Raw genomic sequence first — 23,123 nt, 5'->3', positions numbered from 1 at the left:
GAGGTCTTTGACCGCACGATTAGAGAATGGTTACTGTAGCACCACTGTAACCAATCATCGATTAATTACTATCATTAGATTCGTCATGAAAAGTTACACACATCTGTGAAAAAGTTTTGCAAATAAACTTCGTTTAGTACTCCATGCATGTAAGATTTTTTTCTCGGGAATTGTGTGCTATGCTACGCTAGGCAAAACCAAACACGACCTTGATCAACAACGTGCATGTCAGCTAGGCCCAGGACAGGCCAGGCCAGGCTGGTGGTGATTGATTGTTGTGCAGAGGAAGGAATTGATAAAAGAATGTGTGACCTGGCTCCGATATCCATTGCCTCTTGTGCAAGAACTGCCTACCAACTATGCAGTGACGAATATGTACAGATGATGAACCATGCCAAAACATGGTATAATTGAGCCACGCAACTGCTTAATTATTTCAGATCTGCTTAATGTCTGAACACGACATTTCCCGCCAGATCAACATCGACGGTCACCGAATCCCCTTCCTTGATCTCCCCGGCGAGCATCTTGTCCGCGAGAGTGTCCTCCAGCAGCCTCACGATGGCCCTCTTCAGCGGCCTCACCCCGTAGCTCGTGTCGAAGCCTTCCTCCACCACGCGCTCCTTGAACCCTTCCGTCACCTGCAGCTCGATCCCTTCCTCCCCACCCGTGCGGCGACACTGCTCAGCAAGATGCCGGCGATCTCCTTGACCTCGGCCCTGGCGAGCTGCCTGAACACGATCGTCTCGTCCAGCCGGTTCAGGAACTCTGGCCGGAAGCGCCGCTTCATCTCCTCGCCTACCACCTCCCTGATCGCGTCGTAGCTGGCGCCCGCGCCGCTGGCGACGACGGCGCCGCCGCCGATGTTGGACGTCATGACGATGAGCGTGTTCCTGAAGTCCACCGTCCTGCCCTCGCCGTCCGTCAGCCGTCCGTCGTCCAGGATCTGCAGCATGACGTCGAACACCCGCGGGTGCGCCTTCTCGATCTCGTCCAGCAGGATCAGCGTGTGCGACCGCTGCCGCAGAGGGTTCGTCAGCTGGCCGCCCTCGCGGTGCCCGATGTAGCCTGGGGGCGAGCCGATCAGTCTGGACACCGTGTGCCTTTGCATGAACTCGCTCATGTCCAGCCGGACTATGGCGTCCTCCGAGCCGTAGTAGAAGGCCGCCACGGCCTTGGCAAGCTCCGTCTGGCCGACGCCGGTTGGGCCGGCCAATACGAAGCTCCCGATCGGCCGGCCTGGCTCGTTGAGGCCTGCGCGGGCACGCCAGATGGCGCGGCAGATCGCCGCCACCGCCTCATCTTGGCCGACGACGCGCCGGTGGAGGGTCTCCTCCATGTTCAACAGCTTGTTGGTCTCGTCAGTGGTGAGTTTGTGGACGGGCACGCCGGTCCGGCAGGAAACGACGTGACGGATGTCTTCGTCGGTGACCACTGCTGGCCCGACAGACGCGCTGCCAGTATTTTTCCTCACCTCCTCTGTTCTGGTTGCCACACCTTTGCTCTTGTCAATCAGGGACTTGAGCTCCAGTTCACGATCGTGAAGCTCCTTTGCCTGATTATTGAAAAGCATTCGAAAATGGACTTATCAGTTATTACGGCATTTGCAGAACATGTCCAAATTAAAGGGGAAAATGCCATGGATATACACCAACCCTTTTGTAGCTCTCGCCGAGAACTGCATCGTTCTTCTCCTTGATGACCCTGCTGAGTTCTGCTTCAAGATCTTTGACGTCCTTGGATGGATTCTGCTGTGGCACGAGGTTTTGTAAAATGCATCCAAAAAATAATAAGAATAGAAAATTGGAGGATGGTACGTTTGTACCTGGGCATGTCGTAGACTGGCAAGGGAACCGGCTTGGTCGATTAGGTCGATGGCTTTGTCTGGGAGAAAACGATCACTGCAAAGCAAACAAGCAGCAGCAGCCAAATTATGAAGGGGCTTGTTTGGATAGATACGGAGAGAAATGAGAGAGCAGCAGCCAACCAACCAACCAGATGTACTTGTGCGAGAGCTCGGCAGCTGCTCCTAGTGCTTCATCGGCATATTGGACCTGATGATGTTTTTCATATCGCTCTCGAAGACCTCTTAGAATTCCTATGGTTTCATCAACTGTCGGCTCTGGAATTTTGACAGGTCCGAAACGCCTTCCCAGCGCCGCATCTTTCTCGATATGCTTCCTGTACTCATCATGTGTAGTGGCCCCAATACACTTGCAACATGAATGAATTTCAGAATGAGAGAAATAGCAATACCAAGGCGTCCCTGCAGAGGTTCTTCTATTAACATGATACATGCACTAACCTGCAGTTCACCTCTCGCTAATACAACAACAACATAGCCTTTTTTTCCCAAGCAAGTTGGGGTAGGCTAGAGATAAAACCCGAAAGAAATAAGTTCAAGGTTCAGGCACATTGATAGCTAGTCTCCAAGCCCTCCTATCCAAAGCTATCTCTTTAGAGATATTCCAATCCTTAAGGTCTCTTTTAACCAACTCATCCCACGTCAGTTTAGGTCTACATCTACCCCTCTTTACATTATCGACCCGCTCAAGAACCCCATTACGCACCGGCGCCTCAGGAGGCCTTCGTTGGACATGTCCAAACCATCTCAGCCGATGCTGAGTAAGTTTCTCCTCAATTGGTGCCACCCCGACCCTATCCCGAATAACTTCGTTCCGGACTCTATCTCTCCTTGTGTGCCCGCAAAACCACCGCAACATCCGCATCTCTGCTACACTCAGTTGCTGCACATGTCGCCTTTTTATAGGCCAACATTCAGCACCGTATAACATCGCCGGACGAATTGCTGTCCTATAGAATTTGCCTTTTAGCTTTTGTGGCACCCTCTTGTCACAAAGAATGCCAGAAGCTTGCCGCCATTTCAACCAGCCAGCTGAAATTTTATGCCTAACATCTTCATCAATATCGCCATCCTTTTGTAGCACCGATCCTAAATACCGAAAAGTATCCTTCTGGACCACCACTTGCCCATCTAGATTAACGTCTCCCCCCTCATGCCTAGTCGCGCTGAAATCGCACATCATGTACTCGGTCTTGGTCCTACTAAGTCTGAATCCTTTCGACTCTAACGTGCGTCTCCACAGTTCTAACTTCCTATTAACCCCTGCCTTACTCTCGTCAACTAGCACCACATCATCAGCAAAGAGCATACACCAAGGGATCTCACCTTATATATCCCTTGTGACCTCATCCATCACTAAAGCAAATAAATAAGGGCTCAATGCTGACCCCTGGTGTAGGCCTATGTTAATAGGAAAGTCAGTGGTGTTGCCATCACATGTTCGGACAAACGTCGTCGCATCCTTGTACATATCCTTAATGAGGGTAATGTACTTAGTTGGGACTTTGTGCTTCTCCAAAGCCCACCACATGACATTTCTTGGTACCTTGTCATATGCCTTCTCAAGGTCAATGAAGACCATGTGCAAGTCCTTCTTCTGCTCCCTATATCTCTCCATCAATTGTCGTATTAAGAAAATTGCCTCCATGGTTGACCTTCCAGGCATGAACCCAAATTGATTTTGGGTCACACTTGTCACTCTTCTTAGGCGATGCTCGATAACCCTCTCCCAAAGCTTCATCGTATGGCTCATCAGCTTAATTCTACGGTAGTTAGTACAACTTTGAACATCGCCCGTGTTTTTGAAGATAGGTACTAATATAATTCTCCTCCATTCTTCAGGCATCTTGTTTGACCGAAAAATGAGATTAAAAAGCTTAGTTAACCATACTATTGCTCTATCTCCTAGGCATCTCCACACCTCAATGGGAATACCATCAGGGCCCATCGCTTTACCTCTCTTCATTAAACAACTTGTCGAAGTACTCTCTCCATCTATCCATGATCTCCTCATCCTTCACTAGCAGTCGATCTGTCCCATCCTTAATGCATTTGATTTGGTTGATGTCCCTTGTCTTCCGCTCGCGGATCCTAGCCATCCTATAAATGTCCTTCTCCCCTTCTTTCGTGCCTAGCCGCTGATACAGGTCATCATACGCCTTACCCTTTGCTACACTCACAGCTCGCTTTGCAACTCTCTTCGCTAATTTATAGCCCTCGATGTTGGCTGCACTCTTGTCAAGATGGAGGCGCTTGAAACACTCCTTCTTCTCCTTAATAGTCCTTTGCACCTCGTCGTTCCACCACCAGGTGTCTTTCCCCTCCTGTTTGCCTCCCCTACTCACGCCAAACACCTCTGAGGCCACCTTCCGAACACATGTTGCCATCTTTAGCCACATGTCATCTGCGTCTTCTCCTTCTTCCTAAAGCCCCTCACCTAGCATCCTTTCCTTAAACGCTTGTGCCGCTTCCCCTCTAAGCTTCCACTACTTTGTTCTCGCAATCTTGGCACATTTGTCCCGGTGGACACGTACCCGAAGACGAAAATCCGCCACCACAAGCTTGTGTTGAGGGACAACACACTCCCCAGGTATCACCTTATAATCTAAGCAATCACGTTTATCCTCCCTCCTAGTAAGGATAAAGTCGATCTGGCTCGAGTGTTGTCCACTACGAAACGTCACAAGATGGGATTCCCTCTTCTTAAACACGGTATTCGCTATCAACAAGTCGTAGGCTAACGCGAAGTTCAACACATCCTCCCCCTCTTGACTCCTGCTACCATACCCAAAACCCCCGTGCACTCGCTCGAACCCTACATTAGTCGCACCCACATGGCCGTTGAGATCTCCTCCTATGAAGAGTTTCTCGCTGGTAGGCACGGTACTAACCATGCTATCTAGATCTTCCCAGAACTGCATCTTGGTGCTCTCATTAAGGCCTACCTGAGGGGCATAGGCACTGATCACATTCAAAACCGAATCTCCAACTACCAACCGGATTAGGATAATCCGGTCGCCTTGCCTTCTAACCTCTACGACTCCATCCTTAAGGCTCCTATCAATCAAGATGCCTACACCATTCCTACCCGGAGTTGCTCCCGTGTACCAAAGCTTGAAGCCAGTATCCTCAACCTCCTTCGCCTTCTGGCCCTTCTATTTAGTCTCCTGAACGCATAGAATATTTACACGCCTCCTAATTGCTACAACAACTAGCTCTCGCAACTTACCCGTTAGGGACCCTACGTTCCAGCTGCCTATACGAATCCTAGTTGGCTCGGCTAGCTTCCTTACCCTTCGCACCCGTCGAGGGAAGTGCGAAGACCCTTGCTCATTTTTCACTACACCCGGGCGTAGATGTAGCGCGCCATTCAGGTGACGACCCGACCCTTGCTCACTTATCATCGTACCCAGGTCATGATACGACGCGCCCTTGGGGGGATGGCGACCCGGCCCTTGCCGATTTATCACCACACCCGGGTTCCGATGTAGCGCGTCGCTAAGAGGGTTACGCCCCAACGAGTTTCTTGTGGGTTTCAAATCCATTAGAGTGGTATTTTTTATGCTGGTTTGCCAAAACCTAACGCGCTAATGCTGGCTTAAAAACATTAGCAACGTCACTCCCTTTGTTTGTTCCTGCTCCTACTAGCGTGTGAACTTCGTCAATGAAGAGTATTATTTTGCCAGACCGTTTGACCTCTCGCAAGAGATTCTTTACTCTTGCTTCAAATTGTCCATGGTATACTTGTCCAGCAAGAAGGCCTGCCATATCAACGGAGATAACCTGCCAGGTAAAATAAGGCAAAAGAAAAATATTCACATTTTTTTAGTAGCAAACAAATTGATATACAAACAATAAACTAATCTGGATGTATCCAAGGAATTAATTCATCCAAGGCTGAAGAAGTTTCAAATAAAATCTCATATTGATCAGATCATACATAAAGCTGATCGATGCCTATATATTAGTCTATTGAAACGGAAACATTTAAGTGCCAACTGAACATACCAAACATGATTAAAAAGAGCAGCAAGGCAGAAAACATAAAAAAGGTATTCACTATAATTTTTTATTATATCAAACTTAAGTTAAAAAAATCTGACTACATATTTTAGCTGTAACCGCAACTGCAGTAACAATCAAACTAATAGAATCACAAGGGCTAGCTGCCAATGGATATAGAATCTAGATCAAATTAAAGAGGAATGCAAACCTTTTTCCCTTTTATTGTTTCAGGAACATCTCCCTTGGCAATGAGCTGAGCAAGGCCTTCCACTATTGCTGTTTTTCCAACACCGGGGTCACCAATCAGGCAGGGGCTGTTCTTACTCCGTCTGCTCAAAATTTGCACAACTTGATCGATCTGTTTTTCCCTACCGATAACAGGGTCAAACTTCCCCTCCTTTGCCAATTTTGTTACATCAGTCCCACACTTGTTAAGTGTTGATCCCCACATTCCAAAACTAATCGTTGTGAAGCCCTATAGAGAACACAAGAAAAACTTCTGATTATCATTGGAGCATAAAACTAATAATAGAATATATATCATTGTTCCTGAAGAATCACTTAAAAAATATCCTATAATATATAAATGCATATGAAGAATCACTTAAAAAATATCCTATAATATATAAATGCATATTTTACCTCTCTCAATATTAGCTCCAAGAGGAAATGGATAATGCAGAATGAAAGTTGACTCAACAGTCTGTCTTTGTCTATAATAAACGACACGAGCCAACCAAAGCGCCATATTTGGTACTGTGCAAGCGCAAAAAGGCCCATGACTCGCTGAACGAGACTGTCAAACATTGCTCTTGTGACAAAGACAATGCTCTTTTCCCCTCCAGATAATCCGCAGAATGCGCCTTGCACGAGGGCGGCAATGTTCAAGAATTCTCTGGTGAAGCCATCGATGGTTTCTCTGGGGATGTGATAATGTACATTGTTCTTCTTCGGTCCCCTCAATGTTCTGCTTGAATTGCCAAGAACAGGCATAGGCGCAGGAGTATGCACTACCCGCAGACCAAAATTAGGTGGTACTTTCTTCCCTTGATGATGACTTCGGAAAGACATGGAAATTCTAGACGGAGGCAGCCTCCTAGTGCCATGACTGGTTATACTACCAGGAGCTCCGATGACTGGCGATCGAAGAGAAGGTGGTGGTCTGATTAAGGTTATCCCTGCCATGAATGAATGCAAATGAAGCCCGCGGCCCTGTGCATGGAAGAGAAGATGATTACCTAGGTTAAGTTGGGAGACAAAGCATTCTGAATGAATGAAGAAAATCTAATTAAAACTGTATGAATGAAGTTGATAAAACTAAGAGGATAGATGGACAAGGCAACATACTGAAACTGAATAACAGCAGTAACAGTATGACAATTGTGTAGGAGACGAGAAGAAACCAAGTTTGCTGGTTGCTGCTATCAATATTAATAACTTGGAAGTTAGAGTATTCAAGGTGCTTCTGTTCAGTTATGCTAAATTTGTTTTCCAGGAACACTAAGGTAATCAGTGGTTAGGTTTCTCAATCTCTTTATTTTTTTTTTCGAAAATCATTTGGTGCACACGGCGGCAGGTGCCCACCCTGACGTCGCTAGCATCTATTAACGGAAAAGAGAGTGTGAGCGGGTCCCAGGACTAATAAAAATCTTTCTGTCCAGTGGCTTGTTCATCTCTCTCTCTCTCTCTCTCTCTCGCCAACATGAATCCAATAGAAAAAACAAATGACTAAATCTACCGATCAACACTAAGAAGAAAAGAATCAGCACAATCTGACAACAAACAATCTAAAAAAACAGCATAGTACTTTTGCAAAACATTTTTGCACATTTGGCTCATTATTTATCCATATACATGAGCTAGACCTATTCCTAGACTTATTCCTCAGGAGACCAAAAAGAGAAGCAGCAGCAGAAGTTCCTCATGATTCCCAGCACTTTGACCTCTAGTACATTAAACCTAGAGGTGATTCTTCACTCCAACGCAATTTGGAATAAGCTGAAAAACAATATTTGAAGCTGAAAGACACTATCGCAGGGGTAAAATCAAGAACACACATTAACAAAGGCAAAGAACAAGGGTCAACATGAGAGCTAGAATCATCCGAACACACTCGACACATTAACAGTATTGGAATGGCTGGAGAGAATGTCGAGAAATCTCAGGTATGCATGGAGAAAACAACCTCCGTGGAGCTCACGGGCTCAAGCATGTTCCTCAGCGGATCCGCCACATGCTTCGCTAATCCTACAATTCCTCTGCATGGAGATGAGATGGAGACAAAGGGTGGGAGCCCACCGGCAAGAACCCACAGCCATGGATCAGCCGCAGCATGTGGAGGAGGGATGAGCACCAGGCAGGAAGAGGACTGCTCAGGTCTGGGGGGCGGGGGAGATGTGGACAAAAGGATAAGGGGTGTGTTTAGATCCCACAAAAACTATAATTTTTTTATCACATCGAAACCACATCGAAATATTAAATATAACAATTTTTCATCACATCGAAATCACATCAAAATATTAAATATAACAAATGACCCATGTATGGAATACTAAATGTAGGTAATTAAAAAAACTAATTGCATAGTTTTGATGTACATTGCGAGACGAATCTTTTGAGTCTAGTTGGGTCATGGTAGGATAATATTTACCACAAACAAATGAAATGTGCTACAGTGTCTGATGTGACTTTTATTCCGACGGTGATGCATATGGGGGGCACCTGAGCCCGTGTGCAGAAAAGTCGCTCTCTATTTTTTTTCAGCTTGCTAATTAGTAAACACGAAATATGCATCGTGTGCATGATCGTTCAAGTGACTAGGAACTAAGCAGCGGTCAGGCAACAAATCAGTCCGTACATAAAGCAAGCAATGCAAGCAGGCAATCGGCCGCTTGAATAGCAAAGGTAAGGAACAGTACCTCTCGTGCACCTGGCTGAGTTGGCACAACCACTCTGTTTTACTGGCTGTTTTTTCAGTCAATCAATAGTATTTTTCTCTCAGATCAAATCAGCACCAGCCACCAGCCAACAGTAATTTTCTCTCACAACAAACTAGCACCAGCCACCAGCCGCAGCCAGCAGAACAGAATCAACATAAGGAAGCAGCCAGCAAGCCGAGTAGCTCACTGCAGGAGCCTGGGTTTAGCGGAGGTCGGTGGCGCTGGCGCTGGCGGCGGCGGCGGCGGCGGCAGCTATCGTGGGCGGAAGGGAAATCCTCTTCTATTTATCTCCTACTACCGACCGTGGCTAGGCAATTCAGGACAGGAGGAGATCATCCTTCCTTTTCCCTTCTTTCCTGGGCCCAATAATTATCCTGAGCCAGCCCAGCCCAATTTTAGTTGGGCCCAATCTCGTTGGGCTGGTAGCCCACCACCAGAGCCCAGCAGGATGACAAGTCAACCGCACGGATTCAAGGCCGACGACAGCGTGTGCGACTGGCAGCTGTCCCATCATAGAAGCGCGGGGCGCAGGCCGTTGGAGCGCGGGGGGAGCTGGGCCGAGGGAGCGCGGGGAGCTGAACTGTCCCCCATGACTAGAAATAAATGTTCCGCCGGAACAAAATATTCCATTGGAGAAAAAATTCATTAGAACAAAAAAATTTGTTCGGTTGAAAATGAAAAAAAAGTTCCGTTGGAACAAAAAATAAAAAAAAATCATTGGAATTTTTAGGAGAAAAAAGCAAAATGGGCAGGTGGCGCCCGCAGACCACACAATGGGCCGCACGCGCGGGCGCTGTGCCACGGGTCAGCACGCACCCGCGCGCATGACCCCGAACATTTGCGAGATCACTGGCATGATGCGATGAGCGATTCTCTATTTCCCTTTGCTCTGCTCTATTACGATTGGATGAATCGTACGTGGCCTGCAAGATTGGGAATTTGGGATGGATCAAGTTCATAAATCATAATGGGCGGAGGAGGAAAGAAGAGACCGTTCCTTTTAGTGCGATCCTTGGGCCCATTTTATTGCAAACGAATAGACAAACGATGTTCCAGTTATACTATACCAGTCTCGCTCATCAACAAGACCTGTCTACATATCTGCTCATCTGGAAGAACCGGTTAGCACATAGTGTTTAAGTTTCCCCTGTTTCTCTTCTTCCTCTCCTAGTCTTTACTCTCCCCACTTTCCTGGGGTTGTCTCTTGTACTCTCGACTTGGTATGCCGGGTTTATTGTGTAAGCCTTTGCTCTAGCCTAGCGCCGAGCCTTCGCGCTGCCCAACTGGGCCGAGCCTGCTGGGCCGGCACAGGCACGGCTCGAGAAAGCACGGCCCAAACACGGCCCAGCCCGTGGCCTCGCGGGCCCGTGCCGTGCCTGTGCCAGGCGCCGGGCCGTGCCTGGGCCGCAATCCCGGCCCGGGGCACTAGCATGGGCCCGGCCTTCTCCCATCCTTCTCCTCGCGACAGCCGACAGGCGACTTGCCGCTCGCGTCGCTCCTCTCCCCCCAGCCGCCACCGCGCCGCTCACCCTCCGGCCGCCGCAGCAGCGCCGCTCCCCCCGGCCGCCGGCCGCTGCAGCGCTACTCCCCCCCCCCGGCCGGATCCACAGCGCCGCTCCCTTCCTCCCGTCCGTGAGCTCGGACCTCGCCTCCGGCGTGCTCGAATCTCTCCTCCGTCCGCGAGCTCGGACCTCACCCCGGACGCCGCTGTCGCCCCCTCCGCAGCCTCGCCTTCGCGCTGCTGCTCTGCTCGGCCTTCTCGCCTTGGCCGCAGCGGCCGCCACGAGGACCGGGGCGCAGCCGGCGTGCGACCTCGGCGGCGACGTGCCCTGCCTATGCCACGTCACGTCGCCAGCCAGCCGCAGCTCGTCCTCGCCCACCTCGCCGCCGCCGGCAAGTGCCGCCGCCGCCCCCACCCGTCGCCTGCGCGGCTGCGCCGGTCTTCCCCGCCATGGTCCGCCCCGGCCGCCGCCGCTCGGGCCTGCCGTGCCCAGGGGCACGGCCCGGCACACCGGCGCCCTCGTAGGGCCGTGCCCGGGCCGGGATGTCGGCACGGCGGCACTACGCGGCACGGCACGGCGGCGCTGCCGTGCCTCGGCGTGCCATGTCTCCCCGTGCCCGTGCCGGCCGTGCTCGGGCTGTGCCCTTGCCGTGCGGCCCGGTTGGCCACCTATACCTAGCGCTATCGATCAATGAAATTAGTTGGGGAACTCCCCTAGTCTTTCAAACGTGCTTGTAGGGGTAGATTTGAGCTGTGTATTTATAGAGTTGAGTGTGCGTGTGTGTATAAGCATTTGTGTTTATACTGTGTATTTTGCAATAACAAAATCAGATATATGTACTTATCTTTATTCGATTGTTATAGAGCTAAGGTAGTATTACTCTATACACTTTTTCATCGACATTCATAGCTTTCTTTTATTTTGCTCCGCGCCTCCATATGTGTTTTCTTGATTGAACCTTTAGCTATATGTGTTTGACAGAAAAATCAATATTCGCATCGCATCCTCTATATATGTAAATATGATAAAACATATCATGTACACCTTAAATTGGTATTTTCTATATAAATAATGACAAGAATAGGTACTTGAGGATCGTACTTTGAGAATTTTTTTATATTTAGAGGTGTAGATAATTTAAAATATAGTTTACGTTTTTCTTAACAATAATAGATGATGGGTAGTTTAGGTGCAAATTTAGAGGATTATTTAAGATTACTTTTAATAATGATAGAGGTAGTAGTTTAGACACCTAGGGGCTATTTTATGATGGTAGAGGTGCTATTTTTAGAAAAGTTTAATAGTACTAATGGTTATGATGATTAGAGGCTATCAAATTGATGGTCATATATTTCTAATTTTTGTAAAAATTGTTGGAATTTTTTTCTAGAGCATATCACATTCTCACTAGAACTAACATGGATGCTATCATAGTAAGATATGTGTGCCTACTCCCTCCGTCCTCAGACGTATTTTGTCCTAAGTCAAACTAGTATAAATTTGATCTAATCTATAGTGAAGAATATTAGCATCTAACATATCAAATGAGTACATTATGGAAATATATTTTATAATGAATCTATTTATTCTTATTTGACATTAAAAATATGATTACTTTTTCTATAAATTTGATCAAACTTAAAACAGTTCGACTACATTTCAAGACGGAGGGAGTATGTGAAACTTGAGTACAATGGTGAGCAGTCCTCATGTATATAAGGGGCTCGTTGTGACGAGTACAGACATTGCATTAAAAAAAATTCCTACTTACAGGCGACAGTCTCCATATTAATTTTACAGCAATTTATGTGATCAGAGAGGGAACGAATCCTTGGGAGCAGGGTAAATGCCGGGCGACTCGGGAGAGCACTGGCAGCATCCTGGAACATGCCCTTGACAAGCGCGGACCTGTCGACTTTCATCGATTTAGATCCCGCAGCAGCAGCAGCAGCAGATGGGGATGCCGTCAGTAATCGGATTTCCTCGAGGCGTGAGAGGTGCTCGAGCCCAACAGGCGTGGCCTCGTCCCATTCCAGTGGATCCAGTCCTACCAGCAGGCGCCGGAGCCGGGGCATAGCACCAGCCCGAAATGCCAGGCATGACATCCTGCTGGAGTCGAAACAGAAGAACCGGAGAGCCGTGAATCCCATGGAGCCTGCTATCATGATCATCTGTGTTTCCTTGGCCGGGATGCCTGCAGGAACGACGCGTAGGCTTAGATAGATGAGCAAGGGCAGCCTTGTCCCAACCATGCTGACATCTTCCTGCAGTATCTGCTTCGCCCCCAGTGCCAGCTCGCGGAGGCTATGGAGACGGCCAATCCATTTGGGAACTTCAGAGAAGGTCCAGTCAAGCAGGTCGAGCTTCTCGAGGTTGAGGAAAGGAGGTGAAGACCAGCTGCTCATTGCATCAGCACAGCAGCTAAGACTGTTAGACCTCACAGAAAGCCCTCTGAGGTTGCTGAGCTTCTCGAGGGAGCAGCTCAGAGCAGCCATCCATCCTGTTGTAGTAGATTTGTGCTGCCCTTTGCCACAATGGAGGGACAGGACAGTCAGGCTGGTGAGCTCGCCGAGGCCATCAATATTTTCCAATGAGCTCCCTGGTAGATTGAAGCCGTGCAAAGTGCGCAGCGATTTCACTTTCCCAATCCCATCCGGCAATCCCCCCTTGTGCTGTCGCAACACTAGGTGGGATAAGCGTGGCAGATCAACAACACCTGATAGTGATGGAATGCTGCATTCTGACACCCAAGGCAATTCCAAAGTCTCCAGGTACTGCAGCCTTCGGATCTGACCAGGCAGCATTATGGAGAGCTGTGATGGTATGTCCCCATCCAATAGGCATTCCTTGCACTCGACCTTCAAGTATCTCAGCTGGGGCAGTTGGTTGATAACTGTGAGGTCGATTGTCATCTCACGCAAAAAGAATTCAAGGAACAGCACCCGTAGAAACTTGAACTCCAACAAAGGAGGTACCCACTTGGATGCTCCAAATACGGCAAGAGAACGGACTTGTGACACTTGCCTAGTAACGGGCACGGCCATGGTCCCAGCCTCTGCACCATTCAGATTAATGGTGAGTCGGCGAATCTTGTCTTGCACTTCTGTAGCTGCTTGTGGATCATGTATGATGCTGATGAAGTTGTCTTCCTGGCACCTCCTCAAAATCATATCAAGTATCATATCATGGACTCTGCAATGAGACACCTCGGTGTAGTAGTCCTGATATGGAAGTTGGATCATGCTTCTATTGACCAGCTCATTGAAATAACTCTCCCCAACAACCCATGCATCTTGTCCAAGAGAGTTACCCACAAAACCTTCTGCCACCCACCGTTTAACTAGCTCAACCTTGCTAATCACACAATCCTCTGGGTAAGCACCAAGATAAAGAAAGCATGCCTTCAGATGGCGGGGAAGACTCCTGTAGCTGAGTTCTAAGATATGCATCAATTCTTCCAAGGTGGACTTTCTAGCAAACTTATTAGTGGCCAGAGAACTTTGAATGTACTCCCACTGCTCCTTCAGTCTCATGGGCTGGCAAGCTAAAATACTAGCTACAGTGACAATTGCGAGCGGTAGGCCACCACACTTCTTCAAAATTTGACATGAAACTTGTGTCAGGTGAGAAGGACATTCATCTTTGGATCCGAATATTCTATTGAAGAATAATTTCCTTGAGTCTTGCTCATTTAGGGGCTTCATATTATGGATGCATCCATGGTCACTGGAACATGTCCTAGCCACATCCCCATGTCTTGTAGTTATTATAACTCTGCTATGTTCATTGTTTTGTGGAAAAGCGCATTCAATAATGTTCCATGAAGGAACATCCCACAAATCATCCACTACAATTAAGTACCTACAAAAGCATTTCACATGGGGTACACATGATTAAACTGAATATGGGTTAGTTGAGCAGTACAGCTTTTAAAATGGTGTAGTTATGTTAAAGCTTGTGGATTAGGAAAGTAGTTGTTAGAAAAATATTCATATTTATATTAGAATAGAGGCCGGGATATTAAATATACAGCTGTTTTGTTAATATATACAAATGTACAGTAACTTTTATAAGCATTTTGACCAAATACTTGTCATGAAGATTATGTTAATTCCTAGACTTTAAATTAGTAGTATGAATCCGTACCTCTTGTCGAGTAGATACTCCCTGAGGTTGTCGATGAGGTGTTGGACCCCGCAAGCATGAGAGGGGTGTTGCTTGAGCTGTAGTAGCACACTGGTGAGTAGCCTCACCATGTCTGGCTTTTGTGAAACAGACACAAACGCCTTGCAGTTGAACTGGCCCCCAACTTCACGGTACACCTGGCTAGCAAGGGTGGTCTTGCCTAAGCCTCCAAAACCAACGATCGAGATAACCTTCAGCTTCTTCTCTCCATCCATGATCAATTTGGTTAGCTCTCTCTTTGGGCCATCAATGCCCACAAGGCTTGCTGCCTCCTTGTAGAATGCCGATATGCGAGGATCAACCATCACTGATGCTGCTGCAGTGCTAGAGATGGAGTCCTCAGCTCTGTACCTCTTACGCCGTTCATTGATCTCCAGCAGACGAGTCTTGAGCTCCTTGATCTGCCAGGCAGCCTCAAGATGGGCCCTGCAGGTCTTGAGGAAATGGGAAGCCTTGTGCAGAAATCCTGCCCTTGCGTCGACGCTTGCCACGTTGCTACTGAAATCATCGATGCAGTCTTCGATGTCGAAAGCCATTTCCCTGACTTGCTTCCTCCAGTGTTTTGCATCAGGATCAAGTTCTTCAGCGTCGTCCAGCTTCTCGAGGAGAGCATTCATGGCGGGCAGCTCGTCCCTGAGAAACAGGACGTCTGCGCTGGACACACCTATGAAGGTGGAGCACATTTGCCCTGTCGTCAGCGCTCTGAGCTTCGCAAGAACAGAGTCAATCACCCCCTTGTATGCTCTCACCACCATTGCCGACATGGCTCTCGCGCCTTGTACGTTTAGTTCTTAATTTGGTCCTGCAAGTCACAAAAAAGGTGACCATTAATTGTTAGCACAAGCATCATGGAGATCCAGGGAAACGTACTAAGAAGCGATCTGGAAGAAGGAACCCAAACGGAAATCCAGGAACAAATGATCAAAACCGGCAGCTCATCAGAGCCAGAGCAACGTCGTACCTCCCCTGCACCGTTGAGGCAGGGCAATGATCTGAGCTTTACGAATGCAGGCAACCAGAGGCACGGGGAGCCAGCGGTCATCAGGTGTGCTATATATAGCGAGGAATGAGCAGTACTCACTCCTGGCTGTGATGAGTAAATTGTCAACCGTGCGTGTGATCGTGTGCTTGGTCTTTGGTTGCAGGGACACTGGCGTCGAGTATCGACGGAGAGTTGCCGTGGAGGAGCTCAGGCCGGGCGGCAGCTGTGGCGTCCACTCTTGTATCGAGGGCGCAAGCAGCGACGGATGGCGGGTTTCTTGGTTTGCGCCACAAAACCAAGCTGGCGGACGGCGGTTGAAGACGCCAAGTCGTGGAGGCACGGCGTCGATCTCGGGACTGGCGGAGGAACGGGCGTCGACGGCGTCTAGGGCCTCACTGCGGGCGAGGAGGTGACGGACGTCGGGCAGTGTCTAGGGCCGTCAAAAGGCCGAGGCGGGAACGGCGTCCAGGGCCACGGCGTGGAGGCGGGAATCTTCCCGCGCGTGGAGTTTTTGCGGTTTTCTCAAAATCGGCCACCTACCCGGGTTTCGCGGACCCTCCAAAACCGCGGACCGGATCTTCATCCCCACGGCGGTATCGCGGAAAAGACTTCGACTCGAAGAAAGAACCTCGGCCGTCGGATGAGTCCTTGTATCCTTTTCCGGTTTTGCCCCTACGGGCTTTCTAGTGTTTAATTAAGTATAGGGATAGTTTAGTCTTTTAGTTCGAGAGTTAGTGGGCTTAAATATCTCACCCACTCTCTCTTCTCTCTCTCTCCCTCACCAGGCTCCCAGAACCTTTTCTTTTCTTCCTGGCGTGCGTCCTCCCCCTCTTCTCTGTTCTTCCTCCCTCTCTTCTGTAGGGTAGGATTTTAGCCATGGATTCTTGAGACTTTGTACGTGAATTGATCGGGAAAGGAGGCCCTTCCCTCCTTGTGCCCTTGGGGCTTTCGATTGTATTCAATTTGGTACGTCTCGCACCTTCTTTGTGATGGATTTTTGATTTCTGCTTGTGTGTCCATGGTGAACGAATTTGTGGTGGTTCTCTGAGCTCTTTGTGTGAATCTACGCTCTATTGCTTAGTACAAATCTCTTAGGATTCACGAGCTCTTTCGAATCGACGTTCTTGTGTTTTTGAGAAAACCCCGTTCTTGCTCGGATATTCCTCGATTCCTCCCATCTCATGGAGTAATTCGTTGATTCCTTCCATGGACAAGTTTACAAGTCCTTTATGATCATGCCTACAAAATTTGAGCTCCTTTGGACTTGATTTGATCCTTCGATTATCGAGTTTTTGGCGAGGCGCGGGATGAAAAAACCCGTTCTGGGCACGAGCTGGAAAGTTGTGATCACCGGTTAAACCGGTGCCTGAGCATCGGTTTAACCGGCGTTCACATGTTCTTGCCCAAGCTGTTCTGGTCATCCTCTGGACAACTGCACCGGCGCTTCTCCATTGCACCGGTGCACTCACGTCGATTTAACCAGTGCGTGGATTTCTGTTTTGGTAATCTCTCGGGTGAACTGCACCAGCGTTTTTCAAAATGCACCGGTGCAGGTAACATCGGATCAACCGGCGTTTAGATTTTCGTCGCTAGGTTTCAGGCTTCTGGTGCGTTGCACCGACGGGCTCATTTTGGACATCACCGGTTTAACCGGTGAGTGCTTGTGCTGCTGCAGGCTCTGCGCATCGGTTAAACCGACGAGGTGCCCCATGTGCACGTCGGTTTAATCGTGGTCATATATCGTGCTGTTTCTTGCGCTGTTTCTTCGTGTTTGCTTCCGCACTTGTTCTCGCTTGTCCCTAGGGGTGTTTTTTGTTGGTGTAGCTCATCCATAGCTACTCCATACTTCACCTAGGATTCTGTTGACAGCCAAATTTGGCACCTGCTGAGGTCGACCGGTCTGACCGGTCGGGCCTACCGGTCAGACCGGTCTGGTCTGTACAGTCCGAGTAGAATTAGGGTTTTTGTAAAGAGTCCTCATGTAATCCTACTCGTGAAGGGGTACGTCTTCCCCGGCCTATAAATATAAAGGCTAAGCCGATTGAGGTTATTCCCAATCTAATCAATACAAAAATCGCATTACTTTTTATCTCTCAAACCCTAGCCTTTTCCAAATCAAGATTGCTTTCTTCCTTCGTCTCGACGGCGTTTGAAGACGTTCTGAGTGGCCTGCCGACCTCAGAGCAACCCTACGATCACGAGCTCCGACGGGGTCCCTCCCGAGCTCACTGTTCTAGGTCTTCGCGAGTTCCCTGCCTGCACCGGTCAGACCGGTCGGCGAAACCAGTCAGACCGGTCTGCCTAGGGTTTTCGCTGTGTTGAGCGTTTTGACGATCGTCGCGCGTTCTAGCGCATTCAGGTGTGTTTGGCGCAATTCTGTGTCAACACACTTTTTGGCGACTCCGCTGGGGACAGATTAATCTAGTTTTAAAACCGATCTAATCTACTCCTTGAAGAAGATGGGCTCTTCAGAGATCGACAAGGAAAACATCATCATGGCTACAATGGAGGAGCTCACCGAAGAGGAGCGCAAGGCCTACCTTCTTGTGGAGGAGCATGTCAAGACACAATTCTTGAAGGGCTTCAAAAAGTATCGTGGTGGCCTCGTCAAGAGGGTGGAGGAATTCGTACTGCCATCTCTCAAGCTTAGCAAGGATAAGGTTGAGGAGATTTCCAATGTAAGCCTCTCTTCCTCTGATATTTTTGATAGAATGTCATCCATGATGGATCAAAAGATTATTGCTGCACAAGCTGCTGCGGGTGATGTTTTAATTAAATTGAGTAGTGATGTTGACGCGCTTAAAGGTAAACAACCCATGTCAGATCCTAACTCATCAGATCCGAGTTCGGCTACCCTTGAGTTCACACCTGAACCACTCTATGGTATGCCGCCGAACTCGTTCCCTGGGCAAACCTAGCCACCGTTAACTGTGCACACAGCACCGGTTGGACCGGTCTCACCGACCGGTCAGACCGGTTACGCAACCGGTCAGACCGGTTACGCAACCGGTCAGACCGGTTACTCAGGGACAGTGCCGTCACCAGTGCCCCTCGAGACGATTCCAAATTCGGCTACCCCTGGCCGAACTAATGAATTGTCACTGTATACACCACCTCGCACTACTGCTGTAGCAGGAGGATCGCGAGGATCTGGACCAAGCCAAGGATCGATCCCAACTTCTTCACAAACGATGTCACATGGAAATTCTAATGCACATCGTTTTTCTGAGTTTTATACCAGCCAGCACTATTAGGCCGATCTCCTTAAGTTCAAAGAAGATATGGCAAATGCGATTAAAAGTAAGCTTGGGGTGGATATGGGTACTACACGTTTATATCAAAAACCTTATCCCGCTGAGTTTTATTTTACTCCTTTTCTTGCTGGTTGGCGTATTCCTGAGTTTACTAAATTTAATGGTGATGATTCTCGTACAACTTGGGAACACGTTAGTCAATGTGTCTTGCAATTAGGAGAGGCCGGTTTCAATGATGCATTGCGTGTGCGTTTATTTTCTTTATCTTTGACTGGAACGGCTTTCTCTTGGTTTTCCTCGCTTGCTCCTAATTCTATTCGCAATTGGGCTCAGTTCGAGCATAAGTTTCATGATCACTTCTTTACTGGGGAAATCGAAGCAAAATTGTTGGACTTAACATCGATTAAGTAAGGACGTGATGAACCTTCTTCAGATTATTTCAAAAGATTTAAAGAAATTAAAAATTGGTGTTTTAGTTTGACGATTTCTGAAAAAAATTTGGCGTTTAATGGTTTACGTTCTTATTTGGAAGAGAAACTCAAGGGCTTTGAATATCATACTGTGAATTTCTTGCAAGTCAAAGTCATGGGTTTAGAATTTAAACTTAAAAATGCCAAAGATACATTCAAGCCTCATCGGTCCAACACACATATTCTAGATCATGATTCGGATAGTTCGGACGATGATAGCAAGGAAGTATATGCTGCTGAGTTTGTTTGGCCATCAAAGGCCAAACCTGGTTCAATTCCATCTCTCAAGCCGATTCAAAAGAATCGGCAAGAGGAGCTGAAATTTACTTTTGATGTTTCTAAATGTGATCGGAATTTTGATGAATTGCTTAAGAATGGTAACATCCGATTGTCACATGCTATTCCATCTCCCGACGAACTTAAACGACATGCATATTGTAAGTGGCATAACTCTACATCTCATGCTACTAATGATTGTAATGTTTTTCGTCGACAGGTACAATCGGCCATTAATGAAGGACGATTGGTACTTTCTAAGATGTAAATTGACAAGGCTCCTTTCCCTGTTCATATGCTGGAATTGAATAATCCAAAGGTGCTCATTCGGCCGGAACAAGCTGAAGGAGCTAAGGGGAAGCATGGTGTCATCGGTGATCCAAGACCGATGAATACAAGTGACAAGATCCTTGCCCGGGAAGTTATCAAAGAGAAGGCTGATGATGGCAAGGATACTCTGAAGATGATTGTTAGAAATCCCAGACTCGGTGGGCAAGGAAGCTCTCCACCAGAAAATCGATCTGCTGATCAGGCACGACCGTCAGACCGGTCTGGCCGGTTCCTCCAGCCGGTCAGACCACTCTGGTAACCGTCCCCGGACTTTCAAGCTAAAGCGTTCGGAAGTGGGTACTTGGAAGACCAACGAGGTGAAGGTGCAGGAAAGAACTGCTAATCAGAAGCCCACCTTCAACTAGTTGTTGAACAAGTACACAAAGGCCGTTCAAAATGATCGGCCGCTAAAAAAGAGACCGCGATTACCACCACATCAAGACCGTCCAGTGTCCCCAAGGAGGGAATCCAGCAGGCGCAGGGGTGATGTTGTCACATTGTATCCTCCCCAGATATGTGCTACCATGCCATGGGTGCCACCGGGTCAAGTGCAACAAATCTGGCATGGGAGTATGAAGGGATATGGATGCAGTGTTTTCCGATGCCTTATCCTCCACATTATCAAGGGGAAAGCTCCAGGGTGCCTGTGCACAACCGATTGGGACCACGCCAATCTGGTCCAGTGCAGCAGGCTGCACCGGTCAGACCGGTCACCTCTGACTGGTCTGACCGGTCTCACCAGAGGCCGGGCCAGGTTCCTGCTCCAAGATTCGAGTATCGCATCAAGGAAAAGAAAGAGGAGCAGAAGCCTGTTGCTGATCCAGAGAAGCCTAAAACCGATGTTGTTCAAATCGGTGAAATCAAGGTGCCCACAAAGGATACTTGCAAAAGGCCGATGGGCATAGAGAAATTGGTTGAGGTTCCTTCACAAAAGCCGGTCATGGCTAATGATCATGAAGCCGGTAGCAGCAAGGGCGCAGCGGACAAGTACCATCAACCTAGGTGGTGTCCGTCGGGTTTGACTCATACACAGAAGAGGAAGCTGCAGCGCCTTCGCAACAAAGAAAAGAAGGAGCAGGAAAAAGAGAAGATGAGGGATGAGAACTTCAACAGATATAGACCCATGTTCCCTCAGAGCAAGGTTTGGAAGGTCAAGACAGCTGATCTGCCAGCCAGACCGGTCGGACCGCCGTAGAAGACCGGTCAGACCACTCTGACCAACCGGTCAGACTGGTAGAGCCTACTGCAGAGCCAGCAGCCGAATCGGCACCGCCTGTTTTGGTTTCTTCTGTAGACGAAGCCCCAGCAGTTCCTCCAACCGCAGAAGACGAGGAATTGGTGGATTATGAAGCATCTCCGGAGCACACCAACTTGGAGATCAATGTGGTGCACTTATCTTCAGATTACTTCGTGGTCCCGGAGGAAGATTTGGCTCATCTTCAGTTTGGGCCCCGTGAAGCTGTGTTCCAGAAGCCAAGCGAGAAGGACAACCACCTCAAGGCTCTTTACATGAGGGGACACATCAACGGGAAGCCGGTGACTCGCATGCTAGTGGATGGTGGGGCCATTGTAAATCTTATGCCCTACTCGCTGTACAAGAAGCTCGGTGGCCAAGACGAGGACTTGATCAAGACAAACATGACAGTCAGTGGTGTTGGAGGGAGCGAGCCCCGTAGCGCCAAGGGAGTTGCTTCCACGGAGCTCACCATTGGGAGCAAGACGCTTGCTACGGCTTTCTTCGTCTCGGAGGTGCAAGGTAACTACAATTTGATTCTTGGGAGGGATTGGATTCATGCAAATCAGTGCATTCCTTCTACCTTGCATCAGTTTCTTGTTCAGTGGATCGGCGATGAGGTCGAGATTGTCCATGGGGACACTTCATCCTTTGTTGCTTTGGCCGATTCGGATTCTATTAGTGCACACGATAATGTCAAGTGTTTATCGGGCGTGGATCTGTCCGATTATGATTTGATCAGTTGCACTAAGTATGGTTTTGTTTCTGCTGTACTAAAGCCGATGAATAATCGGCTGAATCATTTAATGTAAATCAGATGAGTACAACAGAGGCTCCAGAAGAGACCGGTCAGACCGCCCGTGCCGACCGGTCAGACCGGTCCTATCTCGTTCGGCGCACAGGGCCGATCGGTCAGACCGGATACCTCGACCGGTCAGACCGGTCCAACACAGAGTGGCTGCAGCAAAGGCTAGATCAATATCAGGCACGTACGAACAAAATTTGTGAAGCCATTGAAGATTCTGATGATCTAGATAAGCTGGGCCAAGGGTTTACATCGGCTGATCCTTTAGAAAAGGTAGACATTGGTGATGGAACTATTCCTAGGCCGACTTTTGTAAACAAAAATTTATCGGCTGAATATAAAGCCAATTTAGTTAATTTGTTGAAAGAATATGTTGATTGCTTTGCCTGGGAGTATCATGAAATGCCCAGTTTAAGTCGTGATCTTGTTGAGCATCGTTTACCGATTAAAGCCGGTTTTAGACCTTAGAAATAACCGGTTAGGCGTTTCAATCCTATTATTTATGACCGAATTAAAATTGAAATTAATCATTTACTTGACGCTGGATTTATTCGGTCTTGTCGTTATGCTGATTGGATCTCTAATATTGTGCCCGTTGAGAAAAAGGAGTGTGCATTGATTTTAGAGATCTTAATAAAGCCGCTCCCAAGGATGAATATCCTATGCCTATGGCCGATATGTTGATCAATGAGGCTTTAGGACATCGTGTCATTAGTTTTCTTGATGGTAACACCGGTTACAATCAAATATTTATGGCCGAAGAAGATATATCTAAAACGGCCTTTAGATGTCCCGGATTTGTCGGGTTGTTTGAGTGGATTGTTATGACTTTTGGTTTGAAAAATGCGGGTGCTACTTATCAAAGAGCTATGAATTTAATCTTCCATGATTTGCTTGGTGTCATCTTGGAGGTGTACATTGATGATATTGTCATTAAATCGGCCGGTTTGGATCATCATTTAGCCGATTTGAGACTTGCTCTTGAGAGGATGTGCCGGTATGGTTTGCAAATGAATCCACTCAAATGTGCTTTTGGTGTATCAGCTGGAAATTTTTTTTGCTTCATTATTCATGAGAAGGGAATAGAGGTTGATTCTAAAAGAATTGAAGCCATGAGGAAGGTGGAAGCCCCTACATGCAAAAGGGATTTACAGAAGTTCTTGGGCAAGGTAAATTTCTTGATAAGGTTTATATCTAAATTGTCCGGGAAGATTGATGTTTTTACTCCTATTCTTTGGTTAAAAGATGAAATCGAATTTACTTGGGGGGGCAAAACA

At 48.0% G+C, this 23,123-nt stretch overlaps 2 protein-coding genes and 1 pseudogene across 2 annotated transcripts; all 3 read right to left on the bottom strand.

Moving 5' to 3' along the window:
• Positions 1–292: 292 nt before the first annotated feature.
• Positions 293–2,399, bottom strand: LOC120711115 (annotated as a pseudogene).
• Positions 2,400–5,428: 3,029 nt separating this feature from the next.
• On the bottom strand, positions 5,429–8,276 carry LOC120711116 (chaperone protein ClpC4, chloroplastic-like). The gene is made up of 4 exons (XM_039996530.1): positions 8,055–8,276; positions 6,512–7,081; positions 6,078–6,344; positions 5,429–5,647 (listed from the first exon to the last, which is right to left on the bottom strand). The coding sequence occupies exons 1-4, from the start codon at positions 8,079–8,081 to the stop codon at positions 5,444–5,446; spliced, it is 1,068 nt and encodes a 355-aa protein (XP_039852464.1). The 5' UTR covers positions 8,082–8,276; the 3' UTR covers positions 5,429–5,443.
• A 3,708-nt stretch (positions 8,277–11,984) lies between these two features.
• LOC120711113 (disease resistance protein RGA5-like) lies at positions 11,985–15,326 on the bottom strand. The gene is made up of 2 exons (XM_039996525.1): positions 14,457–15,326; positions 11,985–14,171 (listed from the first exon to the last, which is right to left on the bottom strand). Exons 1-2 carry the CDS (start codon positions 15,257–15,259, stop codon positions 12,074–12,076), a joined length of 2,901 nt encoding a protein of 966 aa, XP_039852459.1. The 5' UTR covers positions 15,260–15,326; the 3' UTR covers positions 11,985–12,073.
• Positions 15,327–23,123: the final 7,797 nt, after the last annotated feature.

This window comes from Panicum virgatum, chromosome 6K, assembly GCF_016808335.1.
Source record: "Panicum virgatum strain AP13 chromosome 6K, P.virgatum_v5, whole genome shotgun sequence".
Taxonomy (NCBI): Eukaryota; Viridiplantae; Streptophyta; class Magnoliopsida; order Poales; family Poaceae; genus Panicum; species Panicum virgatum.
Note: the sequence above shows the minus strand (reverse complement) of the source record. Positions and strands in the feature narration are given on the sequence as shown.

Coding starts and splice junctions, on each gene's coding strand:
- LOC120711116 (XM_039996530.1), bottom strand. CDS start 8,081: ATGCTTGAGCCCGTGAGCTCCACGGAG. Junction 7,082..8,054: donor AGCCCGTGAGCTCCACGGAG/GTTGTTTTCTCC, acceptor TTCCATGCACAG/GGCCGCGGGCTTCATTTGCA. Junction 5,648..6,077: donor AAACAATAAAAGGGAAAAAG/GTTTGCATTCCT, acceptor TTTACCTGGCAG/GTTATCTCCGTTGATATGGC.
- LOC120711113 (XM_039996525.1), bottom strand. CDS start 15,259: ATGTCGGCAATGGTGGTGAGAGCATACAAGGGGGTGATTGACTCTGTT. Junction 14,172..14,456: donor GAGTATCTACTCGACAAGAG/GTACGGATTCAT, acceptor ATGCTTTTGTAG/GTACTTAATTGTAGTGGATG.